The 23,670-nt window shown below is 51.7% G+C and overlaps 1 protein-coding gene across 10 annotated transcripts in view; it reads right to left on the bottom strand.

Moving 5' to 3' along the window:
* Positions 1–23,670, bottom strand: part of ABLIM3 (actin binding LIM protein family member 3) — a 108,358-nt gene that overhangs the window by 38,236 nt on the left and 46,452 nt on the right. For 9 of the 10 annotated variants that reach the window (XR_006283308.1, XR_006283309.1, XM_007062376.4 and 6 more), the window contains exons 2-4: positions 14,266–14,406; positions 8,721–8,904; positions 4,624–4,736 (exon numbers count right to left, since the gene is read on the bottom strand). Coding sequence is in view for 8 of the 10 variants with exons in the window: in XM_007062376.4 (XP_007062438.3) it covers positions 4,624–4,736; positions 8,721–8,904; positions 14,266–14,406 (438 nt within the window). In the remaining 2 variants the exon portion in view is untranslated. The remainder of the gene's footprint in view (positions 1–4,623; positions 4,737–8,720; positions 8,905–14,265; positions 14,407–23,670) is intronic. The other variant, XM_037907386.2, reaches the window with a different exon arrangement.

Raw genomic sequence — 23,670 nt, 5'->3', positions numbered from 1 at the left:
GCACTTTCCCTAATGAGTTCCAGCACTTTGCGTATTGCGTAGCAAGCTTCCACAGTTGGTGCTAAGAAAGAGCTGGGCTCCTCAGAGGAAAACTGGGTGGGGTGGCCAGGACCACAGACAGCACATGGGCAAAATGCACTGGGAACATGCCACGATCCTACTGAGCAACCGGCACCCCCAGCCTTGCCCAAAGCAGATGGCCTCACTTGGTGGGCTTCGGGGCGCGGCCAACCTGCTTGGTTTGTCCTGGTTTTCGAGCTGCTTTTCTGAGATTCTTAGAGCGAATGTTGGCAGGAAGTCATGTTTGGAAGGGGAATAAATACCAGTGACAGCCACTTCCCAGCTTGGGTGGATGGGGATGCAGCAGTCTGGTGTAGCCAGGGACTCTTTGCCAAAAATTTCCCAATGTTGCTAGCAGCAGTTCGGCTCCACCAGTGGGAGCCCTGGTGCCAAGCAAGATTTACCCATTCGGTCATGAGCTAGGTGACCCTGGGGTTAAAATACTGGCAGGCCTTGAATCCTATCTGTATTACTGCTCCTAGCATAGCTCCCCCCTCGGGTAGCAATGGTGGGAAGTGTCTGGCAGCAAGCCGAGCATAGGAAGGGCTGTTCTCTAAGCTGTGTCTACATCAGTCCACTGCAGTATTTACCAGCCTTCCTTCCTTTCCCATTTCCCTGGGCTCCCATCAAGGCTGGAAGCAGGAAGCATATGGGCCTTAGAGCCCTGGCTTTGACTCCTCTCTGCCCGTCTCTCTCTCTCTCTCTCTCACATCAGGGACTCTCTAGGATTTCAGGAGTCTGTGTGATACATGGACAAGGTGTTCCTTTTTAACCTCTTTGCTGCCGGTCTCCAGGGAGATTTCAGTCCCCTGTGCTACACGAATGCAACAAATAAGGTGCATTGCAAGCCAACTGAGTGGTAATCTTGACAGCACCAAAGGTGTGTTTTACCCAGCACACTTCAGGGCAGCCTTGCAGCTGCATTTTACCCCCATGCATCTGCCTCATTGGGCAGCACTGGAGGGACATTTTGACCCTATATACCTGGCACAAAGAGCAGCAGCCCAATTAACCTCTTCTCAACATTAGTCATTCTCTGCTGTGCTCTGGCACGTGCCCCTACATGGCACCACTCCCCCGGGTTTGCTGCTCACGCGCCTTTCAGATTTGCTCCTGTTATGTTGGCAGTCAGGAGGCTTTGGAGGAGACTTGCAGAAGCAGCCTGCAGCCTTCTTTGGGGACGTCCTCATCTGAGAACTTACTCTTGCTTTTGCTACTAGACCACAGTGGCACTTCCCTCATCTCCCCCAGGGGTCCGAGGCTCTGCAGTCCCCAGCTGGCTGCAGTGCCATGGAGGTGATAAGGGTGCAGGCCAGGAGCAGTGAGAGAAACTGTCTTGGCTCATGCACATCCTGGATGCCGCCTGCAGCTAGTTATGAATAATCCATGCTGCCCTCGGCTAACCTCAGCACTGCAGCCTAGCCGAGGAGCGTCTGAGAGTGGATTTCAGAAGCTATGGTCTCCAGGGCACCTGACCGGGAGAGGAGATGGAAGGGGTTGGGAGGAAACAGATGACACACGTGGCTCCCCTTCCCTTCCTCTCTGCCAAGAGCCTCCTAATGGACACTGGGGGGTAGTGGTGGGGGGGAAAAAAAAAAAAGCAACCTTGTGCTGACTCAGCGCTAGTCTGCTCTAGCTCGGATAAAACTGGCCTTGCTGCTTTCATCACCACCATCTGGGGTCTGTCATGTCCAGCTCTGCCAGGAGTGTCCCCACTGGGGCAATGGGTTCACTTGCCTCTCATGCCTGGGGCCGACAGGAGCACACTGTAACACGATGCCAAGGCCAGACCCCTGAGCTAGGTTCACACCAGATCAAACAAGTGGCCTCTCCAGTCCGGTTCCCCATGTCTGCCCGTGGTCAGTACCAAATGCCTCAGAGGAAGCACTGTAACAGACAGTAATGGGATAACCTGCCTGGAGGGGATGTTTCTTCTTGACCCCATCAGTAAGTGGCTGGCTCATGCCTTGAAGCAGGAAGGGTTATAGCCTAGATACATTTTAAAATCCTGTCCAGCGTAACTGTAGCCTCAGCTCAGTTGGTGGGGGTCATGGAATGGAGTGGACACACGAGAGAGAAGTGGGGGACCTACTGTTTATGGGTTCCCAAGTTCGGAGCAAACCAGACCCCCTTAAATCAAACTGAAATTAAAATGAACTAGATTTAAATCATAAATTGGGTTTTCCCCCCTCTGCTTTCCCCCACACCTCCAATGCAAGAGCTCCCTGAATCCGAGAGCTATGGCTAATGCGAATCAAGCCCACAATGGGAAACTCCACAGTTCAGGGGCCCACACCTTGGCCTTAGGCCTCGAGTGGGAAAGCAAAAAGCCACCACTTCCCCTGCCCAGTGGTGTGAGGGCAGATCAGCCAGTGCCGTGGGGTCTGTCTGGGTTCACTGGGTCAGTGCTGTGACTTTCACATTCTGATCCACAGACTTCTTTGCATGAAAATCCCATTGAAAACAAAGAGAAACAGAAGGAAGAAGTCTTCCATGGCAGTTTCTAAAAATGGACATTGTTCTTCTGAGAGTCTGAATCTCCCTCCATTTGAGCTGTCACCTGCTAACCTCTACGGCAAACACATATGCAAACTTCTCCACAAATGCAGGGCTGGCACTGCCCAACACACCCTGTCTGCCACCCACCAGCTGACACTGCTATGCTCTCTTGGGCACCTGCTGAACAGTGCAACATTTGCAGGACTCCCGCCAGACTGTCCTGGCAGAGCAGTGAGTGACTCCTGCTGGTCTCAGGGGTGTCCCTTACTGGTGCTGCAGTGAGGGCTTATGCTCCTGCCGCTCAGCAGTGTGGTACAGCTGATATGACAGGAGTTTGGTCACCAGGGGATGGCATGGCTCCCATTTATCTCAGTCTTCTGCCATCTGCGCAAGAATTATGCTGATGCAGTTCTCCCATGACTTGGATGGCAGCATACACTGTATATGTGGGTACCAGCAAAGGATAGACCAGTTATTAACTCATTGCAATCCCCTTCCTTGGACAAGGGCCTCAGCCTGCTCCCTCTGTGAATGGCTCATCAGTGGCATAAAGTCCCATACCCCCTAGCCATATATTGGGCATTCAGCCACCTTTGGTTGAGGGCAAAGCCAGATGCCCCCTAGCCAGCCCACAGAGCAGCAAGGAAAGTCTTTGCAGTCACACAGGCTGCTAAGCTGAGCAGACAGAGACACAAAGGGAGGGAGGAGGTAAGAGGTGAGAGCTCTAAAAGCCAAAGTGCAATGTAACTGGGGAGAACCAAGACAGAAAGAAAGAACGAGAAAGAGAGAGAGAGGAAAAAAAGAAAGATACTGTAAATATAAAAGAAACAACAAGACAATCCTAGGCCTAATCCAAAGTCCATCAAAGCCAATGGAGGCTTTCCACTGCCCCCAATGGGCTTTGGATCAGGCCCTGCGTGAGGGTTTGGGAGGTGGCCGTTCAAACCCAGCTACCATAGCAGGGTGAAGTGAGTAAATAAAACCCTAGCTAAAACCAGTGCCTGTTTCCCCTGGGTGGTGCTGTTCATGTACAGAGGGAGACCCCTGGAGCTTAGTACATTTCTGAGGAAGAACACAAGTGAGCAAGCAAGACCCTGCTTTTCCAGAGCAGCTGCTGGCAGCCCCAGCTTCTACATTGTTCAGTTACCTGTTGATCGTAACAAGTGCACTGAATCTTGCTCTCAGGTGTCACAGAGTGCCTGGCTTGTACCTCCTGGGAGCAAGGGCAGGAGGAGTGACTTGTCCTCCTACTCCTTGCCTTCCCTTAACAGGGCAATCCCACCTCGGACTTACACAGGCGAGGTGAAACACAGCACCTTGTCCTTCCTCCCCTCCCTGCAGATTTTGGGTTTGGGTATTGTCCCAACTATCTAGTGCTGTCTTCAGAAACGCCACTTCAGACTGCCTCAGGCTGCAAAGGGCTCGCTAGCAAAGCCCTGCCAGGTCATGAATACAACATGAGATTTCCAGACACCAGTGGGCCATAGGGAAAGACCAGGTGGAACTGGGAGATGCCCTGTCTGAGCTGCGTCCCCCACCAGCTCCACAAATGAACCCTAACCACACCCACTTCACCAGTGCTCCACTACACTGCAGTACTGGGGCCCTTCCCGTTATTTCCAGCACCGGGGAGAAATCCAGCATTGGGCATGTGCACCACAAGAGAAGTCCTCTGCCCTGGTTGAGTGTCCGTGTTCTAATAGGATCTCTGATTGCTTGTGGGGATGGGAAAGCGTGGATCTGTAACTGTGGTAGGAAACATTGTACAACTCTTCTCATAGCCTCTGAGTACATTTAAGGAAACACCAGGGAGCAAACAGATCACATTGCTGGCCCCACATATGGATCCAGCTGCTTCTCTTCCTGGTACCTGCTATCGCTGGGTCTCTTAAAGACACAGGTTACCGCAGCCATAATGACCTAGCATGAAGCAATTGCTCCAAGATGGGCTCTCTCTGCCAGGTCACATGATAGCACCAGGGATCAGAACCTGCAGGATCACCTGTCATTAACCCTTTACAGACAGCACACATGAGAGAGCAAGATCAAATCTATCCAACTTACGGCTCGGCCCGTGAATCTTGATAGGCTTGGTGCTGATCAGCGAATGGGAACAGGCTTGGCAGACGCAGTCTTTCCCGCTGAATGTCACTTTGTCTCCAATGGGGAATGGCTTCCTGCAGCCACAGAGAAGGCAGGAAAGCATAAGAAACACACCTCCCCTGCTTAGAGCTCCAGCTAGGCTTCATGGCTGCTCCCTGGGTTAGTCTGTCCTTCTAATCCCATCCCTGGGCCTCCGTTTATTCCCTCATGGGGCAGTCATTCAGGGCAGGGGCACCAGCTGCAGCAGTCTCGGTCCCACTCAGGAGTGGTTGCAAAGAGCTGAGCTGCACCTGTCTCTTTCCTAGTTTCTCCCCTGGTGAGATCAGGCTGTCCAAGGGAAGGACGGAGCAGGTGTGGGGAAGATCTTGGGAGAAGAAGAAAGGGTCTAAGGGGCAGAGCAAGCAGGGTGTCAGCTTGTCAGGGGGAGGATTGAGGCAAGACAAAGGATTGTTTTCTTCCCCTGATGAAAAATGGTGATATAGGAAATGTACACACGCACCTAGATGAATGCACACACCAACAATCAACCACACAGTGAGACATACACCAGCAGAAGTGTACACCCCTACATCCAACCACAGCTACACACATAGAGATACCTCCCCCTGGAGAACGCACACACCCACAGCTGAACACAACCACACACAGAGGCATGCACCCACCCCCAGAGATATGGGTGCAAAACATGGAGAGAGACATGCACAAACATTAATGGATTCCAAAGGCACAAGGGACCACAATGATTATCTAGTTTGACCTCATATAGAACACAGGCCAGAGAACTCCCAAAAGTAATTCCTGGAGCAGATCTTTTAGAAAAACATCCAATCTCCATTTAAAAATAAAAATGTCATGGAGAATCCACCACAACCCTTGGTAAGTTGTTCCAGTAGCTAATTACGCTCACTATTAAAAATGTGTGCCTTATTTCCAGTCTGAATTTGTCTGGACTGTGTTATACCTTTCTCTGTTAGATTGAAGAGCTCACTATCAAATATTTGTTCCCCATGTAGGTACATATAGACTGTAATCAAGAAACTCCTTAACCATCTATCTGGTAAACTCAATAGATTGAGCTCCTTGAGTCTATCACTATCAGGCATGATTTTTAATCCTTTAATCATTTTCGTGGCTCCTCCCTGGATCCTCTCCAATTTATCAACATCCTTCTTGAACTGTGGACACCAGAACTGGACGCAGCATTGCAGCAGCGGTCGCACCAGTGCCAAGTATAGAGGAATGCATCAAAAACATGCAGGAATACAGCCACACAAAGGCGCAGATGTCCACAGGGACAACACCCGCACAGAGACACGGACACGCACACAGTCACACAGGCAAACACAGATGGTTGTCTCTGCACTGCTGCTCTGCTCAGGTGGCAGGGCACACAGAGTAAGGCGCTGTTGGTGGGGAGGGTGAGTTTCAGTGCCTGGGTGTCAGAGTACAGAGCCAGATAGGAATAGCATAGTGGGCTACGGATTAGCATTGAGAGGCTGCACCAGAGCTGGGTTGGGGGTCCTAGGACTGGAGTAGCAGGGGTGATGTGAGTCAGGAATGAGGTGCCCTGAAAGGGCAGTTTCAGGGGAGCCTGTCCAGTGCCTGGTTCTAATCCGCTTCCTTTAATGGTCCCTTGATTCACTCACAATGTTAAAGTAATAGACCCGACCCTCTCCAGCACTGCTCAGAGCTGCCCTAGAGGAACAGTGTCTAGCCCTCTTCAGACAGATTTACAGTTCCCCATGGACATTAATAGCTCCCTGTGACACACAGCTGGTGGTTCACTGCTCCGTGTCAGCAACTCTTCTCAGGACTGACAGACTCACTACACCCAACACACTATTGTCATGAGATATACCCAAAACGTGGCATGCAATATATCACTGGAAAACTAATAACTCACTGATAATTAATATTCCTGCCTGATCTGTATACAGTAAACCCACAAATCGATAGATGCTGGAAATATGTGACTGAAATGTGTTTAAACCAGGCACGTCAGGGGGAGCTAAAAACTGGTTTTCTCCAGACAAAGAAAAGAGGCCAACACCTCAGAGCAGGTGTGGCCAAATTCAATGGGGTATTCATTGGTATGGGCTGTTGCAGGAAGAGATAATTTGCATTGTGAAAATCACCAGCAGGAGAGAAGACAGCCTGGTGTCTACACCAGACAGCCTGGCATTCACACCCAGCAGGGAAAGGAACTTTATCTGGGGATACATTTCCGAAGAACACATTTCAAAGGTTCACTGGACTATAAAGACAGGGGGAGCGAACCCCTAAGTTATCCTTCACCTGAGAAGACAAGGAAAATCAGTGCCCGGGAATCTGTGGGGAGCCTGATTAAGAGCTACCCAGCCATTGCTGGAGGAGGAAGATTGCTGAGGAAACTACCTTGAACAAAGACTGTAGCTTGTTAAGTTAGGCCTTAGCCATTAGAAGGGGTATTTTTACTTTGGGGAGGGTTGTTTGTAACTCTTTCTACCTTTATCTCTCTCTTTTTGATTAAATAAACTCGTTTCACTTCTGCCTAAACCAACCCAGTGCTTTAATTGAACTGAAGTGATTGTTAGCTCCAGTCCAGATAATACACTGCTGTTTCTCTTCTGTGAGCGTTTCAGCAGAGGGCTGGACACGGCAGGGAGACAGTTTTGGGGATATTTGGGACGGGGTGTTGGTGTCACCCTGCAGCAAACAGTAACTGGAAGGGAGATGTGACCTGTGTGCGTGTATGCTGGCTGTTGGTCTCCGGGCTGAGAGCAACAGCAACATAGCATGCATTTAAGACACCCAGAGCTGCAAGGGAGGTGGTGACACAACCCCTTACAGATCTGGGTTGAACCCCAAATGTCAGACCCCTTCAGCGTCTGCAGTAACGTTTATTCACCTTGTACTAACATTTAACACGTCAGATCCTGACATGCTCTCAGTCCAGCTCATGTGCCTTGGCAGTAATTACCAGCAGTGCGAAAAGGAAAAGCCACAGCAAGTCAGCTCATTCCTTTGCACACGCTGGCTCAGGGAGACATATGGCCATGAAGACCTTAGCAACACCTCTGCGGAGGAACAAGCTCTCCTGCTAGTTAGTTAGTTGGTTTAGTTCATTCTTTCGAAAACACAGTTCTGTGCAGTGTCTCTGAATGGCAAGGCCATTGTAAGCTTCTCCCACATGATGCTGCTACCACACCTCACCCCTGCCCTTAGCACCTGCTATTCTAGTCCTGCACCCCCACAGCTCCCTCAATGCACCTCAGCCCTGCCCTTAGCACCCTGCTATTCCAGTCCTGCACCCCCGCAGCTCCGTCAATGCACTTCAGCCATGCCCTTAGCACCCTGCTATTCCAGTCCCGCACCCCCGCAGCTCCATCAATGCACCTCAGCCCTGCCCTTAGCACCCTGCTATTCCAGTCCTGCACCCCCGCAGCTCCATCAATGCACCTCAGCCCTGCCCGTAGCACCCTGCTATTTCAGTCCTGCACCCCTGCAGCTCCATCAATGCACCTCAGCCCTGCCCTTTGCACCAGGCTATTCCAGTCCTGTGTGATGAACAGATTATCTCCATTCAGCCAAGGTGGGGATTGTGCAAAGCCAGAGGGTCTGGTTAGGAATTCACCAAAGCTACTTTCACTAGTACACTTATCCAGGATTGGAACCCAGCTCCCCAGGGGTGAAAGGTGAGGGTTCTGACTTGCTTCGCTGCTTCCCTGTGGCTTTCACTGAGGCAGGAAATGGAAGACTTGCTTATTGGGATGCCAGACTTTGGGCAAAGTGGAGTAAGGAGAGAAGATCCAAAGAATTGATGTATGTCATCGTCATCACCGCCGCGCCCCTCCCCCCCCCCCCCGCACCACCCATTGCAATGTCCCCGGTGGGAATATCATGTTTGCTATGTCTTAGGGCACCCATTACACCAAGCTACAAAATACATTCAGGGCATTGCTGAGACGGGTCCTTTGCCCCAGCACTGGCCTGAAAACCAGCAGTGCCTTCCCAGCTTCAGGCATTGGCCTGCCCCTGGGGAGGGGGTGTGGTACCCTGCAGCTGCATGTCCAACTCACCTGCACATGCTGCAGACAAAGCACTTGGGGTGGTATGTCCTGCCCAGGGCAGAGATGACCTCTCCAGTGATGAAGTCGCGGCAGCTGTCGCAGCGGGTCCCATAGAGCTGCTGGTAGTCATGGGTGCAGATGTATTCTCCATTCTTAAAGAAGAAGCCTGATTGGGCCAGGTCACAGCCGCACACTAGAGAGGGAGAAAACAGCCCCAAGGGGAGAACAGTCAGCTCAGTGAGCACCTTCACAAGCTGGGCATGTTTCCTCCAAGAGCTTCCGAGAGGTGCCACGAGGTGGGACTTTCCTGAGTCAAAGTGAAGTCACTGGGGGGGTCGGCCTGGGCTAGCATGGTCACAGCATCTCAGCAAAGCACTTGGAACACTCCAGTGCATGCTGCACCCAATCCCATAGGAACAGCAGCTGAGGGCATGCAGGGAGTGAGGCCATGTGCTCCCCCAGTCACTTTTACAAGGTCCCCTCGGTGCCCCTGTATCTTCACTCCTGGTTTTCACATTCCTCCCTTTCCTACAGCCCTACCTTTTTTTTTTAAATGGTTGCAACTTGGCCTACGCACATGGGAGCTTTGAATTAAGCCTCAGAGAACAAGCATTAAGGTGAAGTACTAACTCCTTTGACCAACATAGCCCGTTGGGCTGGACTTCTCTATAGAAGTCACCAGCCACATCCCAGTGCACACCGGGAGGTCTCCGGGAAAACCTAGCAAGAATTCTTCAGCCGTAGTCTCTCAAATGTGATTGTTCCAAAAACTTGATCAGGAGCCTTGGGGGCGGGGATCTGGCCTGGGAACTGCAGACATCTCAGTAGGTTCCTCCCTTTCCACAGCTGGCCAGCTCTGAAATGCTGAGGGGCCGGTGGGCACCTCCTTCAGCCCCACAAGATGTCACTGTTGGGCTGCGGGCCCAGTCCAGGATGAAGCCTCCTGGTTTTGGAAAGGGATGGGCCCTGCTGAGAGGAAACTGTAGGCCGCACCCAATGGTCAAAGGAACTGGCCAGCAAGATGATTCCAGTGCAGAGCAGCCTGGCACGACCGGACATGGATTAGGCTAATCCAAGAGCTGCATTATTCCCTTGCCCTGCCCACCACACCTGATGGCACCTAAACAGGGTCAGGCACATCCCTCTTCCCTCTACATTGTGCCTTTACAAATGTAAAAGGTTTTTTAAATGTTAATTGCTTTAGTGCTCATGAAAGTGATCGCCAGGTAGTATTAGCTAGCGCCAGGCATGCTGGGGACAGGAGCCGTGCAAACTTCCTCCACCCAGCCCCAGCCCTAGGGCTTACGCACTGGCAAGCTCTTCCTGCAGGCTTGGCTAGGAAAGAGGCCACGTAGCTGCAGTAGCTGTCCAGTGGCTCTAATGGATAAGCCTGGCCCCAAGGCTGCTGTGCCAGGTTTGGAAAGGCAGCCACCACCCCCTCCTTCACCTGCTGTGGCACCAGATAACAGTGGCACCAGCATGAGGTGAGTGTCATGATTACGAGTCTGACTTTCACCCTGACTCTCTTTCAATACCAATAAAGCACCACACGCTCCAGGGATTGTCCTTTGAGCAGGGGTACAGAACTGAGGGTTTTCCAGTGAAATCCCCCCTTCAGCCCGGGAGCTCTGCTGCAAGGTGGTGCAACTGCAGAGAGTAGCAGAGCAGGCAACCGAGCATTCAGTGGCACAATCCATCCGGCCTGGATGGTGGATCTTCTGCTCCCTTAGTTTTGCCCGTGACTTGGGACTGTTACCAGGAGCTTTTAAACCACCCCAGGAACCTCCCATGGGTGACAGGTGCCTCTTCAGTTTGTTTCTTTTAAAAGAAATCAAGAATCAGCAGGATTCAGCTGCTGCTCCTGCTGCCTTGTCATGGCAAAGGCATTCATAGCCCTGGAAAATAGGAATGGGTGTAGGAGCACAGAGCTGCTGATGCTGGAGACAGGAACAGGACTAATCTCAGCCCATTAACTTCTCCAGGAGAAAGAGACTGCCGTTAGAACTGCCATGCAGGTGGCATGGCTGAATGATGCATGAAAATGCCTGTCGAGGGCTGAGTGGCCAAGGGGCGCTGCTTGCTTGATGGGGCAGACAAAGAGCTAATTCTGGTCTGCAAATGGATGGGCCCCAAAGCCCTGGCAGGGTGTGTGTGTGATTTAACATCACTGCATCAACTCGGGAGTGCAAACTCATGCTTCAGGCTCTCTTATATGCCCTCTCATTCCACAAGCTCAGCAGAGGGATCTGGGCACCCAGGAATGAGGCAGGGGAAAGTGCCAAGATTATCTCAAAGCACTTTATTGACATTAATGCCCCACAGTCCCTCTGTGCCATTGGGCAGTATCACCATCCCTATTTTACAAGTGGGGAAACCGAGTCAGGGGAAGGGTAGTGACTTGGTGCTCCAAGGTCACACAGGAAGTCTGTGGCACCTGCCACAACACGGATTAATCTGGTTCCATGCTCTAATACCCCAGGCTCCCTCCCCTAGCACCAAATTGTAGAACAGAACAGCTAAGCTGTGTGGGGAGTCTAGCTTACAGTCAGGGGGGCTGGGTCTGCACTTGGAGGGGCGGACCGGACTTGCATGGTGCTTGGAGAGACTTGAACATTCAGCGGAAGTCCAGCAACCCCTTGGGGTATTTAATGCTAAGCTGAGCAGCTCAGCGTCCTGCCAGCCATGCTCTGTGCAGCTCTCCTGTGCGCTTGTCCAAGGCATTGCAGGCCTGGGAGCAGATATCTGTCCAGCCCTCTGAGCCTTATGCCCTGCCAGGGACACTTACCTGCAAGAGGAGCTTCTCAGAACAACCCTTCTTCTGACTGCCTCCAATGATACCGCCAGCTTCCCTTCTCCTGCTCAACCATCAGTGCCTGCCCCCACATCTGTTCAGAAAGCAGCTGGAATGCCCAGACCTGCAGAAGCAGCACGCAGCCCCCCAAAGTCTGCAACCAGCTCTGTGTAGTGCTGTGTTTCTCCCACCTTTGCACAGATGTGTGTCCATTCCCCACCTCCCCGCTGGGGACAGTGCCACCTGTGGGGTAACGCTCAGCTCCCCGGGCCTCTCGGAGCCGACAGTGCTGTTGCTTCACTCGGCAAGCAGCCCTGGGGCAGAACAATAGCAGGTGCCTCCTCATTCCTCCTGCTGCATCCTCCAGGTGCCGCAGGGATGAGGATGGACAGACGGACGGACCAGCTCAGTCAGACTCAGCGCAGGCCCAGACACAGAGGCAAGAGCTGCAGAGGCAGGTTTTGGCCCCATCTGCCCCAGGCCCAGAAGCACGTTGGCGCTAACTGTTGGGCAATCGCTATTGAGCGCTCTGGGCTGAGGGCAGGCAGGGGCGATATGGAAAGCCTGGCGGGGGAGCAGGGCTGCAAGCGAGGAGGCCAGCGCAGGGGCTGGGGAAAGGTGAGGCTGGGTGGGGAAGGAGCTGGGAGGAGCAGGTTGGGGAGGAGGGTTTCCTCTCATAATTTATTCCCTTTCACTTTGAAATCAGATGGCAGCCGCTGCCAAGCTCTCCCCGGTGGCTCCTCGTCCCCTTTGAAGCTGGAGCTAGTCTGAGCTCTTTGTCTGGTGGAAGACTTTGCTGTTTCGCACAGATAACGCAGTGGGGGAGGGGTTTCTGCAGCAGAGCGCCGTGCACCTGCAGGCCAGCCCCGAGAGCAGCCTGGGCCCGGCGGTGGGGGTGTCTGGGAATCTGGGAATCTAAGGCTGGCTGTATCCTGGGAGGGGGTCCCTGTGTACACACAGGGCGGTGTGTGCATGCAAAGGAGATGTACGTATATATATAACTACAGAGAGAGAGATAGTGTGTACATGGGGTGGGCTCTGACTGTGCGAGAGACCAAAACTACCCTGGAAAGAGACACCCTCCTCCCTGCCTGTGCATGAAGGAGTCACTAAGTGCAGGTGATTTGTGCCCAGGTTAGCGTGAGGGAACTAGGAAGGATAGATGTCTGTAAGAAACCCTAGTAATTCTGTACTTTACAATTTATAGATCCCGTTATTGGCCTCGTAAGAGCGGCTCTTTTAATAAACGGACTAAGGAGCCCGTTAGTATCTGTTCCGGGCCATTGGCTTTAACGGCCTCTCAGCTCTGCTCCCCTTAAGTCCATCCTCAGGACCGGGGAAGGAGCCCAACTGGCCCACGTTGCTCTCAGCAGTCACGGCAAATGGCCCAGAAAGAACACAGGGAACTGGTGTGCTTGGGCAATGCACAACGGTGGGCAGGGGGAGCTTTACGGCTCCAGGAGGCAGACTGCAATGCTGCTCAGGGCACTGTGCCAGGAAGGCCTTGCCAGCTGTTGGGAATGTGATGGCCCCTGCGTGAAGTGAGTTGGTGGCTCTCCGTGCAGTTCCTAGTGGCCAGGTGTCCACAATACACAAACCACCGTCACAACCCTACGCCCCATCCTCCACCTCCCGTTGGCTCATTCCCAGAGTGAGGCAAGTCCCAGGATCCGGCTGAAATTAGAAAGTAAGAAGCCCACACTTCTCCTGCACAGGTTGGTGGGCCTTGTCAAATGAATTAACTGCTATTAACTATTCATTTATCCAGCGCAGCAAACGTATGTGGGGCTTTGCGGATACAGATGGGGTCAGGTGTATTTCCCATCCCAGCTGCTGCAGGAGATGCACTGGGGCCAGGCTTAACATCTCTACTTGGCATCTTCACTGATCTGCCTTATTAAGCGTGAGAGTGTCTTTGAAGCCTTGCAGCAGCACATGGCCAGTTGAGAAGCTGGGGGTGTGCAGGGCATTTCTCCTTTGATCAGCCTGTGTGAAAGCACCTCTGGATCAAATGCACTGTCCCCCAGGAGTCCCCTGAGGGAGTTTAGCCCTAGCTGCAGTACATGGCGTCCTGGAGCACATTGATTTCATCTTCATTTCATATCAGTCGACTTCATTATTGTGGATTAGTCAGTTACCAGTTGAGGACCCTGCCAGGAGCAGGTCTTGGTTTCTGCCCCCTTTCCTCCAGGTTTTATCTCAGCTGGGGCCAGCTCGCTGTCAAGGAAGCCTGGGGGCAGCAGCAAGGCTCAGAACAGCTACTCCCTTCTCCCCTCTCCCTGGGGCAGGAGGACTACTAGGATACTGGCTGTGGCAGACTGCAAGGCCATGCATGCAGATCAGGATCATGGTGCATGAGCTGAGCTGTGCACAGGTCCAAGACTAGAAAAGGAAAGGGGGGCTGTAGAGCAGGATTACGGTGCCCTGGAAGACCCATGTGGGATGCCAGGACTAGACTAGCAGAGAGGTTTGCAAATGTGGAATTGAGGTGCATACACAGAGCTATTGGGGTAGGAGAAAAGGGGGCGGAGTTTGCGCAGCACTCCCCCAAGCCTGGCTCTAGCCAGCTCTCTGTCTCTCCTGTGCACAAGCACTAAATCCCCACCCCTACCCAGGGAATCAGAACTCCTTGTGAGAACCACGTAGGTTTCACCACGACTCAGTGGGGCTGGATTAGTCAGACAGAGGCCTTTCGGCTTCCAGCACAGATACCAGGCAGGTGGGGCAGCACGACCAGAAATCCTTAAAGCTGTAGCCTCCTACCTTGGCAGGTGAAGCACCTGATGTGGAAGTGATTGCTCTGGACGCGCACCACCTCTCCCTTACATGTGTCTCCACAGCGGTAGCACTGGATGACGGTGGAGCTGCCCCGGGAGCTATACGGGTTTTGTTGATAGGGAACTGCTGGTGAAAAGGAGAGAGTGACAAAGACAGCGTGTGTTATCACGAGGGAAGCAGTGTGTCCCAACGGGGCACTGCCCAGCCGGCTGCAAGTCATGAGTCCAACACAACTTAAACTGTGAACTTAAACCGTCTTTTTGTTGAGTGTTTGTAAAGCACCCAGCACAATGGGCCCAGATCCATGACTGGGGCTCCTAGGTGCGACTGAAATATGAATAATAAACACTAGTCATAATAGTGATGGAGAAGAGCTACGTAGTGAAAACTGTCAGCAATTCATCACCTCTGTGAAAACAGTACATGCCCCAGATGGGCTGTCAATGAGAGGTAGCTCTACTGAGCAGAGTAAGGGACTGGGAGTCAAGAAACCTGGTGTTCTGCTCCTTGCTCTGCCCCAGATTCACGGCAGGCCAGGGCCCCATCTGTGCCTCAGTTTCCCCATCTGCACACTGAGGACAATGAGACTGACCCAGCTTTATAAGCTCTGCAAGGTCTTGGGACAACAGGCTCTAAAAAGGGCAACACATCACTCCTTCTCCTCATTCTAGGTGAGCAGGCTTGGAATAAACCACCAACTGCCCCCCCACACAAAAAAAGATGGGGCAGTTCTGTGTTATGGGCCACATGCCAGCCATGTACCCGCTTCTCAGAGGCTCGTCAGTTGGGTGCACAGAAATGGAGGCCAAAAATGGAAATTGGGATTGGCCACTGGGCCCTGTCTCCCTAGGTGCAGCCCAGGACTCACCTGGCCCCAGATTCTTACTGGCTTTTACCAAGCAAATGATGCCAAGAACCTGCTGCCTGGAAACGTGAGAGCCCAGGAGCAGGAGGATCCATGGGGACATGTACTGTTCTCCCAAACTCAAAGAGCCTCAGGTCTTGCACTGGCAGGTGGAGCTCCCTGAGTCCCTGCTATCCCAGGGGGCCAGGTGGGGCAGGGCACTGGTTTTCTGAGGTTCCTTTCTGGACTGGTGTAACTATGTAAAAGAAACCCAAAACTTAGCTGAGAGGATGAGAAGTGAAAGCTCATGCATCCTGCAACCGTGCTGAAAAGTACAGCCCCAAAGGAGTCTGTCCCTCCCACACCTGCCCCCGCCCCATTGTCTCCCCTTCCCTCCCATTTGGGTTGTATATTTACTGCCGCAGCCAGACAGCGTCTCTGCAGTTCCCAAACATCTGTTCCCCAGCCCTCGGAAGAGGAGCTGCTGCCTGAGTAAACACATCCTAGTCCAAACACTAACCCCACTCTCCAGCAGATGCTTCCCAGCCGCAGAGTCATCAGGGAGCCTGGCGAACAGCAAGCCCTCCCAGAAACTGCATCTCCTCCCTTCCGAGACCAGCACAGCAACTTCCCTCCCCACTTGGACAGTTGCCCCTTGCTCCTTTTGCATGATCAGCATGCAGCCACCTTGCTTTCCTTTTCTAAGGTGAGTCTGGGACTGGGGAAAGGCCCCATCAGGCATCCCCAGGGAGGGACGTCCCTTCTTTCTCCACAAACCAGAGGTAGTAGGGACAGTGGCTGGACAAGCTTCCTACCCTCTGCCAGGCTGGTGCATCACAACAAACCTGGAGGGAGAGCATTAGTCGTGTTCTGTAGCCCATTCAGTCCTGGGCATCTGCTGAGAGAGACAACAAATTGACAATGCCAAACTTTGTGTGGGGGAGGGGGCGGGGGGGATGGGATTTTAGCGATGCTGACACCTATTTCATTAGGAACTGGAGTGACACCCACTAATTTATTTCATCCAGGCCACCAAACAGCTGTCAGGAGATAACAACTTTCATTCTGTACGGACCTAGGTTGGGATCAAATCTGCCCCCGGGTGGAGAAAGGCTCCACTTTTCATCATCAACCCCCAGAACTGGTCCTCATCACCAGTCTGTCTGGGGGATGGGACAGCTCTCTTGTGGAAAGTGTTCTGCTGGGAGCTAGAGAAACACTGGGTGGGAGCAGCCTCTCCAGAAATCTCCTTGGGATCCCTCAGGGCAGACACTGGAAGGGCAGTTAGACTGTGGAGTGCTCTGTTTGTCCAGGTAAATGGTGGAAGCTCCACTACTTGAGCCATTAGACTGGAGAAAACCCTGGAGAATAGACTGTAGGGCAGGAGCGCACCAACTTCCTCAGTCTGACGAACATGGAAAAGATCCTCTGGGGGGATTCACCTCCCGCTCCGCTCCCCAAACCCACGTCCCTCACTGCTTGCTCAGCGGAACATTTCACTCTGCAGACCTCCAGGAAGGGCTGTGTACACCTCAGCGTGAGAAGGACGGCTGAGCAGAACAGAACCCTGCTCTTGGCTCTAGGGGAAGAGGGAGGAACTATACAACCAAAGGAGTCCTTCCCCCTCGGATTTCGATAAGCGGGCTCTCCCTCAGAACACAGACATCACAGAGAGATAAAGGGCACGTCCTGTCCATTACAATTTCATAGTCCTTTGTTCTAGGCGCGTCTCCCCCATGCAGTGTGTAGGAGCTTTTGGACACGGTACTGGGGTTTTTAGGCCTGAGCAGCAAAGTATTTGTTCCTGCTGCCACTACTGTAAGAATGCAAAGAGAGTCTGAGGCTCGGAGGAGATGAGTGGAAAAAAGGCAGTAGGATGAAGCCCCTGAGCAGGAATTTAAGTAGTTGGCGAGTCTGAGCCAATGGGCTGGAGGCTTGGTAACCCCAGGATGAACTGTTTATATGGGGAAAAAAGGAAACTGAGGTCACTGAAAGCCTGGTACATGAACAAAGGCCCAGAGCTTGAGTGAAGGGACATCAAACAGCAGAGATCTCTTCGCAGAAAGACACATCATTCGCTGTAGCGATGGGGCTATATTCAGCAGATTTGGTGACAGACAAAGAGAATCAGCCCACTGTGAGTTCTTATGCTAAAAACCCAACACAAATTAAAGAGTATTTTGTGCCCAAATTCCATCTGATATGCCAAACCCTCAGCCAGTGATCATCTGAGCTCTTCTACCAGTCACTGAGACCGGCTCTTTGGGTGCAGAACAGTGTCCACAATTAGTGACTTCTAGGGTGTGGCCCCTAGTTCTGCCTAGACAGGCAATCCATCTCACGATATTTTTGAGCCTGCTATTATCCATCTCCCCTTCGCAGTGTGGAAAGCTGCTGCCTAGGCAGGGCATGGGAAAAGCACACTATCCCTGATGCATTTGATATAGGTCACATCCAGAGACAGACTCAAGCTCAGGCCCAGATCTGGAGCTGAACTTCCAAGGTTTGCTGGACTTTTCATCCTGCAAATGTTTTGCATACACAGAACTCCCAGTGATGCCAACACAGATTCTTCAGGTGGAGGTTTGCAGGATTGAAACCTAGAGCTGTGGTTTGGCCTATCATAGAGATAGCAACTAGCTACAATGTGAAGGAGTACTTGTGGCACCTTAGAGCCTAACCAATTTATTTGAGCATAAGCTTTCGTGAGCTACAGCTCACTTCACGAAAGCTTATGCTCAAATAAATTGGTTAGTCTCTAAGTTGCCACAAGTACTCCTTTTCTTTTTGCGAATACAGACTAACACGGCTGCTACTCTGAAACCTGATAGCTGCAATGTGTGGCTCTGGACCTGAGCTTCTCCAAGGTCCCAAATGTTGGTTCTGACTCGCTTCTAGTTCCAAGAGATGAAATTATTCCCAAATGGGCTGATTTTCCTGATGTTTGAAATGAGCTGGGCTGCCCAGTTGGCGAATCCAGCAGTGACAGCATAGGAATCTCCGAGTTCTGCCAATAGAGCTCATCACGGCAAACTAATAAAACCCAGCAACAAATTCATGTGCTTGCTCAGACATCGCCCATATGGAAATAAATAACAGGACATGACTCTGGGGTCCTCGATCAAACCACAGAACAAGGCACTAAAAACAGACTAGCATGGACTGTTACAATAGACAGCTTCTCAACAGGGAGCATTTATAGTACGATTGCATGCCTACGTACAGGCGATGTCGAGGGCTACAGAGAACTCTCCTCTCAGGAAATGCTTGATGAGAGAGGACTGTATATGTGGAGGAAGGAAAAGAGCCTAAATGCTACACTGGCTAGGCTCTCTCCCTTAGTATGCTCAAACACTGACCAGGAAGAAACCTACATTGGCCTCTAGAGGATGGGGCCTAAAAGTCCTTTTCCAGTTCTCATTTCTGAGAGTCCATGAAATCCAAGACTGTTCTGCAAGCCTGAAGCACAACTGTTAACAACACATAGTCTAGGAGGGACCCTGGATCAAGTGGTCGGGGTCCCCCAGGGATATACATGATACTAATAGGTGGTATATTGCAATACCTTGTGAATACCGATATCTTCTGTATGGGATGCCAACAGAGAAAGGGTTATAGCGGTGCAAACTGCCTCTGCCAGCCCATGGGATAGAGCCACGTCACTCCAGAGGCCTCGGCCAGAGAAGCTGGGGATGTGAGTCGAGGAATTAATCAACATTTGAATAAACATTAATAAAAATCTGTGTCGGAAAATTCATCCATCAATTATGGGCTTCTTGTCTCTAGGGGGAACTTCCCGGTGACCATAGCAACATGTCACCAAGCCCTGATCTGATAATCTGACAGAAGAGAGGAAGGCAGAGAGAGCGCGAGAGAATAGGGAAGAGTAGGAGAGTGATGGAGGAGACTATAATGGTTATGGAAGCCAGAGATTCAGCTTCTGAACTCAGTTACACCAGTGTAAATCCTGAAATCAGAGGAGTCACTCCAGATTTACACCAGCATATGTGGGATCAGGATCTGGCCCAGGGAATCATCACCTTCTTGCATGCTCGCTTTGCTCAGCATGAAGTGGAAAGCTCCCCCAAATTGAGATTAACCTCAGGCTGGCTCTGGAATTTCTCCCTCTAAACATCAGTGCTTTGTTTTGCTCTGCGGCCTTTTGTTTTCGAGAAGCTGGCTGCTCCCTCTTGGCCCTGCACAGGAAGTATTACACATTGCTTCACGCCCTAGCAGAGGGACAGCCGATCAGGGCAAAGCTCATTATGCCAAAATAATCCAGTAATAATGTAAGTGGCATTAGGCGACTCACAGGCTGAGATGCAGGAGTCCGGGGCAGGGGGTGGGGATCTGAGCTGCGCTGCCGCTGGAATGCCTTAATCTCACACTGGTTCACTCCTGCCCGAGATGGACATGCTTGTTTAGCAAGAAAATTAAGCCAAGTTCACCTAATTGTTAATGCGCTAACTCCTAACGGCAGCGCTAAAGGTTCCGTAGGGCTAGATTCCTCCCTGGTGTAATTCCAGCCTCTTCCAGCAGGGGTGATTTGGCCTATAGAATCCGATGTGGACCCCTGGCCGTTGTTTACCTATTTTTACCCTATGCAATGGTAGGGGTGAGGAAGGGAAGCCATCTGGACCTCACGGCTCCCCAGGCTTGGGCTGTATCTCTTTCCAATGTCTTTCCGGCTGCATTTGTCATCTCCAGTCAGTGATCAGGACCCCACTGTGCTAGACACTTTCAGAAGCCTGGGACCCGTGGCCACATCACCAAGGGCTGTGATCACCAAGGGCTATGATCTTGTCAGATCTTACAAGCTGGGTGGGGCTGGGCCTGGTCAGCCCTTGGATAGGAGACCACTATGGGAAAACCAGATGCTGTAGGGGTAGATGCAGCTGCTAGTCCCTGGAAGTCAATCCTGAAGCAAAACCCTAGCAGAGCACCAGGTGTGCTGTGCTGCTGGGACACCAGCTGAGAGGCCACATACGACTATTCACTAAAGAGCTCCTGGGGCACTTCCTCTGCAAGTAAAGATGTTCGATCCAGTATTCGTCGGTAATCGCTTCCTCCTAAGGCCCCTCTGCAATCTCAGTTCGGTAAACTATTTTTCTTCCCTTTCTGTCCTGTCCACATGCTGTCTGTGTCCTAAATCGCTGTGTTCTAAATTGCTATGTCCTGCCAAACAGCTGCTGCGTTCCTCCCCAGAGGAGTGGCCGGGGGAGCAATCCCCGGACAGTCTGGGATCCTTCGGGATGAAAGAAATTATCTTCATCAAAAGGATAGGGGAGTGAAGCTGACACAAATAACAGGCAGAAGCCATCTGCCAGGTGGCAAAAGAACCTGCTGTCACCAACCATGCCCCCTACGGACATTGCACTCATCGGCCAGGGCTAGTGTCCCCACCTGCTGCTGCAGTGAGAGTGACTGGTGCCTAGATACTAGCTGCTTAAGAAATGCTGCTGATAGATGTCCTGGGGACCGTGGAATCCGATCTAACAGGGACTCAGAGCAGCATGCTTAGGTGCTGAGAAAGTGTGAAGCACCTCATGTGGCTTTGCAGTGCCCCCTGCTGGCTGTCCCAAGAGATATTGGCTGGCTTAAAATGGTCATTAACAGCTTCTGGAAGGGTCTTAAGTGCCGGATATAAAGAGAGTGTACAGACCAGCTTGGTGCTGTGATGGAAGCAGTTCAGACAGGGTGATATAAACACAGAATCAGCTGGCTTGTGGGTGTGATGTAAGCAGCACAGGACTGCCTTACGGATGAGACGTGATCAGCAAATCACCTGATTGAAAGGTGTGACATAAACAGAGCGTAAGACGGTTAAAGGTGTGATATAAACAGAGCATAAGCTGCCTCAGCAATGAGATATAATCAGGGAGTCAACTGACTTGGAAGTGTAGAAAGCAGGCTGGATCCGCTAGCCAGAATCCCTGTGTCCAAGTGCCCTGTTAAACCCTGCGTGCACTGAGCGGACTGGACGAGTGTTTCGGGACAAGCTGGATTGAATCCATGTACTCAGCAGGAGGAGAGTGTCCAGATGCACAAGCTGGCCATAACGGAGGCATGGGGCTGTAAGGGGAGCAGGGGCTGTAGCAGACATTTTGTAGCAGCTGGAATATAAGCTGTGGGGAACAGGAGACCAACGGGTATTTCTAAAATCTCCCGCCACTGTCCTGTTTTTTTATCCTTGCTTTTTATCCTTGCTCACCTGATATAACCCTGTCCCGTCTTGTACGCCATTAGTGCTCCAGGACATGTCTGATGTGTGTAAGCCGTGACTCCAATTTTCATAGTCAGGAGCACGCAACTGCAAGCTGTCACACCTCGCTTGGAGATCCTGACTTTGTTTGATACGAGTGTATTTGAGAGATACCTTCCCCCACAGTAGCATGGTGAGTCTGATATAATTAACTACTGATAATTAATGTTTGCACAATGCTTGGAAAGCCACAGGTGAAGGGTACTGCAGAAATGCAAAGTATTCATTATTAACCAGCACCAGTATTGTGCGTTGTTGTGTGAAGTGTATTCTGGTGTACCGATGTGTATGATATGGGTGTGTAGGTGTAGAAGAGCTGAGCGTGATGTGGGTGCGCAGAAGTGCATGCACATATATGATGTGGATGTGCTGGTATGCATTGGTGTGCAGATGTGTGCATGGATGTATGTGTAGATGGTTGATGTGGGTGTGTTGGTATGGATGTATGTGTAGATGTGTGATGCGGGTGTGTCGGGGTGTGTGTTGGTACGGATGTACATGCAGATGTGTGATGCGGGTGTGTTGGGATGTGTGTTGGTATGGATGTGTGCTGCAGGTGTGTATTGGAATGGATGTATGTGTAGATGTGTGATGTGTGTGTGTCGGGGGGGTGTTGGTATGGATGTGCGTGTCGATGAGTGATGTAGGTGTGTTGAGGTGTGTGTTGGTATGGATGGATGTGTAGATGAGTGTGTGTTGGTATGGATGGATGCGTAGATGAGTGTGTGTTGGTATGGATGGATGCGTAGATATGTGATGTGGGTGGGTCAGGGTTTGTGTTGGTACAGATATATGTGTAGATGTGTGATGTAGGTGTGTCGGGTGTGTGTTGGTAAGGATGTATGTTTAGATGAGTGATGTGGGTGTGTCGGGGTGTGTGTTGGTATGGATATATGTGTAGATGAGTGATGCGGGTGTGTCGGGGTGTGTGTTGGTCTGGATGTATGTGTAGATGTGTGATGTGGGTGTGTGTTGGTCTGGATGCATGTGTAGATGTGTGATGTGGGTGTGTCAGGGTATGTGTTGGTATATGGCTATGCAATGGAAGTACTGGTGCGTGAGGTGCTAGGTGTGGAAGGGAGTGACTGGCCAGGAACACACGCCATTATGAAGGAGGCATGTGCAGTCTCTGTAACTCTACAGAATGGGGTTCTTGGGTCGGCCGTCCCCATGCAGGTCAGCGCCCTATGGACACTTGTCCTGCTCCCTTCCTGCGTGGGAAGGAGCTAGTGAATGATTAATAACATTAATCCGCTGCACATTTCCTGCAGTAATTGGCCCGTAAATCATCCTCTCAGAAAAATCCACACTGTGCAGAGGTTGCCAAGCGCAGGGAATGAGAGCGTGGTAGGTTTTACAGGAGAGTGGCTCCTGCAGGCTGTTCGCATTGCTGCCAGGTGTGGCATGGTGTGACGAAGGACTGAGGGGCAGCAGCACGGGAGGAGCAGGGAGCACATGACTCGATAGAGGTGCAAAGGGGAAACCTTCACGATGAAATGAACCCCAGGCTGAAAAAGGCACTAGGGCCCCAATCCAGCAAGCGCCTACACACATTCTCAGCGATAGGCTGGGGAGCAGTCCCACTGAGAACATCTTGGAGTAAAGCACGTGCTTAAGTGCTCTGCTGGATCAGGGACTAAAAAGAAAAAAGGAGACTTGAGAATAGCCCATAGCCGAGTAGTGGATTATTGTTGTTAGCAGCTGGGCCTCGGGATCCTGGGGTAGGGCATGGGGAGGTAAAAAACTGAGTCTGCTGCTCTTAATCCCCTCAGTGCCCTGCAGTGGGCTACCCTGGCCTTCTCCCTGCTTACCAGCTACCCTGCAGATAATACCCTGCATGAGCGTAGTGTCTGTGTGTCCTGCCAATCATTGCTGGAGACGCTGCTGTCACGGGGGAACTGGATTAGAGATTGATTCTCGAAGTGGGTACGCCCAGGGCGGGTCTCAACATCCATCCATTCAAAGCTGCCCCACACAAACTGTAACTGCTATATTTGTTAGCTACCTGTAATTAGCTGCAGCCCTCGTAGTGGCAGACAAGGGGTTAACTGGGCATGGCCTGCCCAGGACGGGATTCCCAACTGCAGACAAACCCAAACAAAAAGGAACTACAACCCTGCCCCTTTATTTACATAAGAAAGAGGACAATGAGCGCAGTGAGCAACCCGTGTGGGTGAGGTAACCAGGAAGGTCCCTTCCACATGAAGTGCTCCTCAGGAGCTTTCAAACACCCCGAGATGCCATGTCCTGTGGCTGCTGCAATCTGTTACCCAGGGCGCTGCGT

Source organism: Chelonia mydas, chromosome 8 (assembly GCF_015237465.2).
Source record: "Chelonia mydas isolate rCheMyd1 chromosome 8, rCheMyd1.pri.v2, whole genome shotgun sequence".
NCBI classification, from domain to species: domain Eukaryota; kingdom Metazoa; phylum Chordata; order Testudines; family Cheloniidae; genus Chelonia; species Chelonia mydas.
This window is presented reverse-complemented; position numbering and strand designations above follow the sequence as displayed.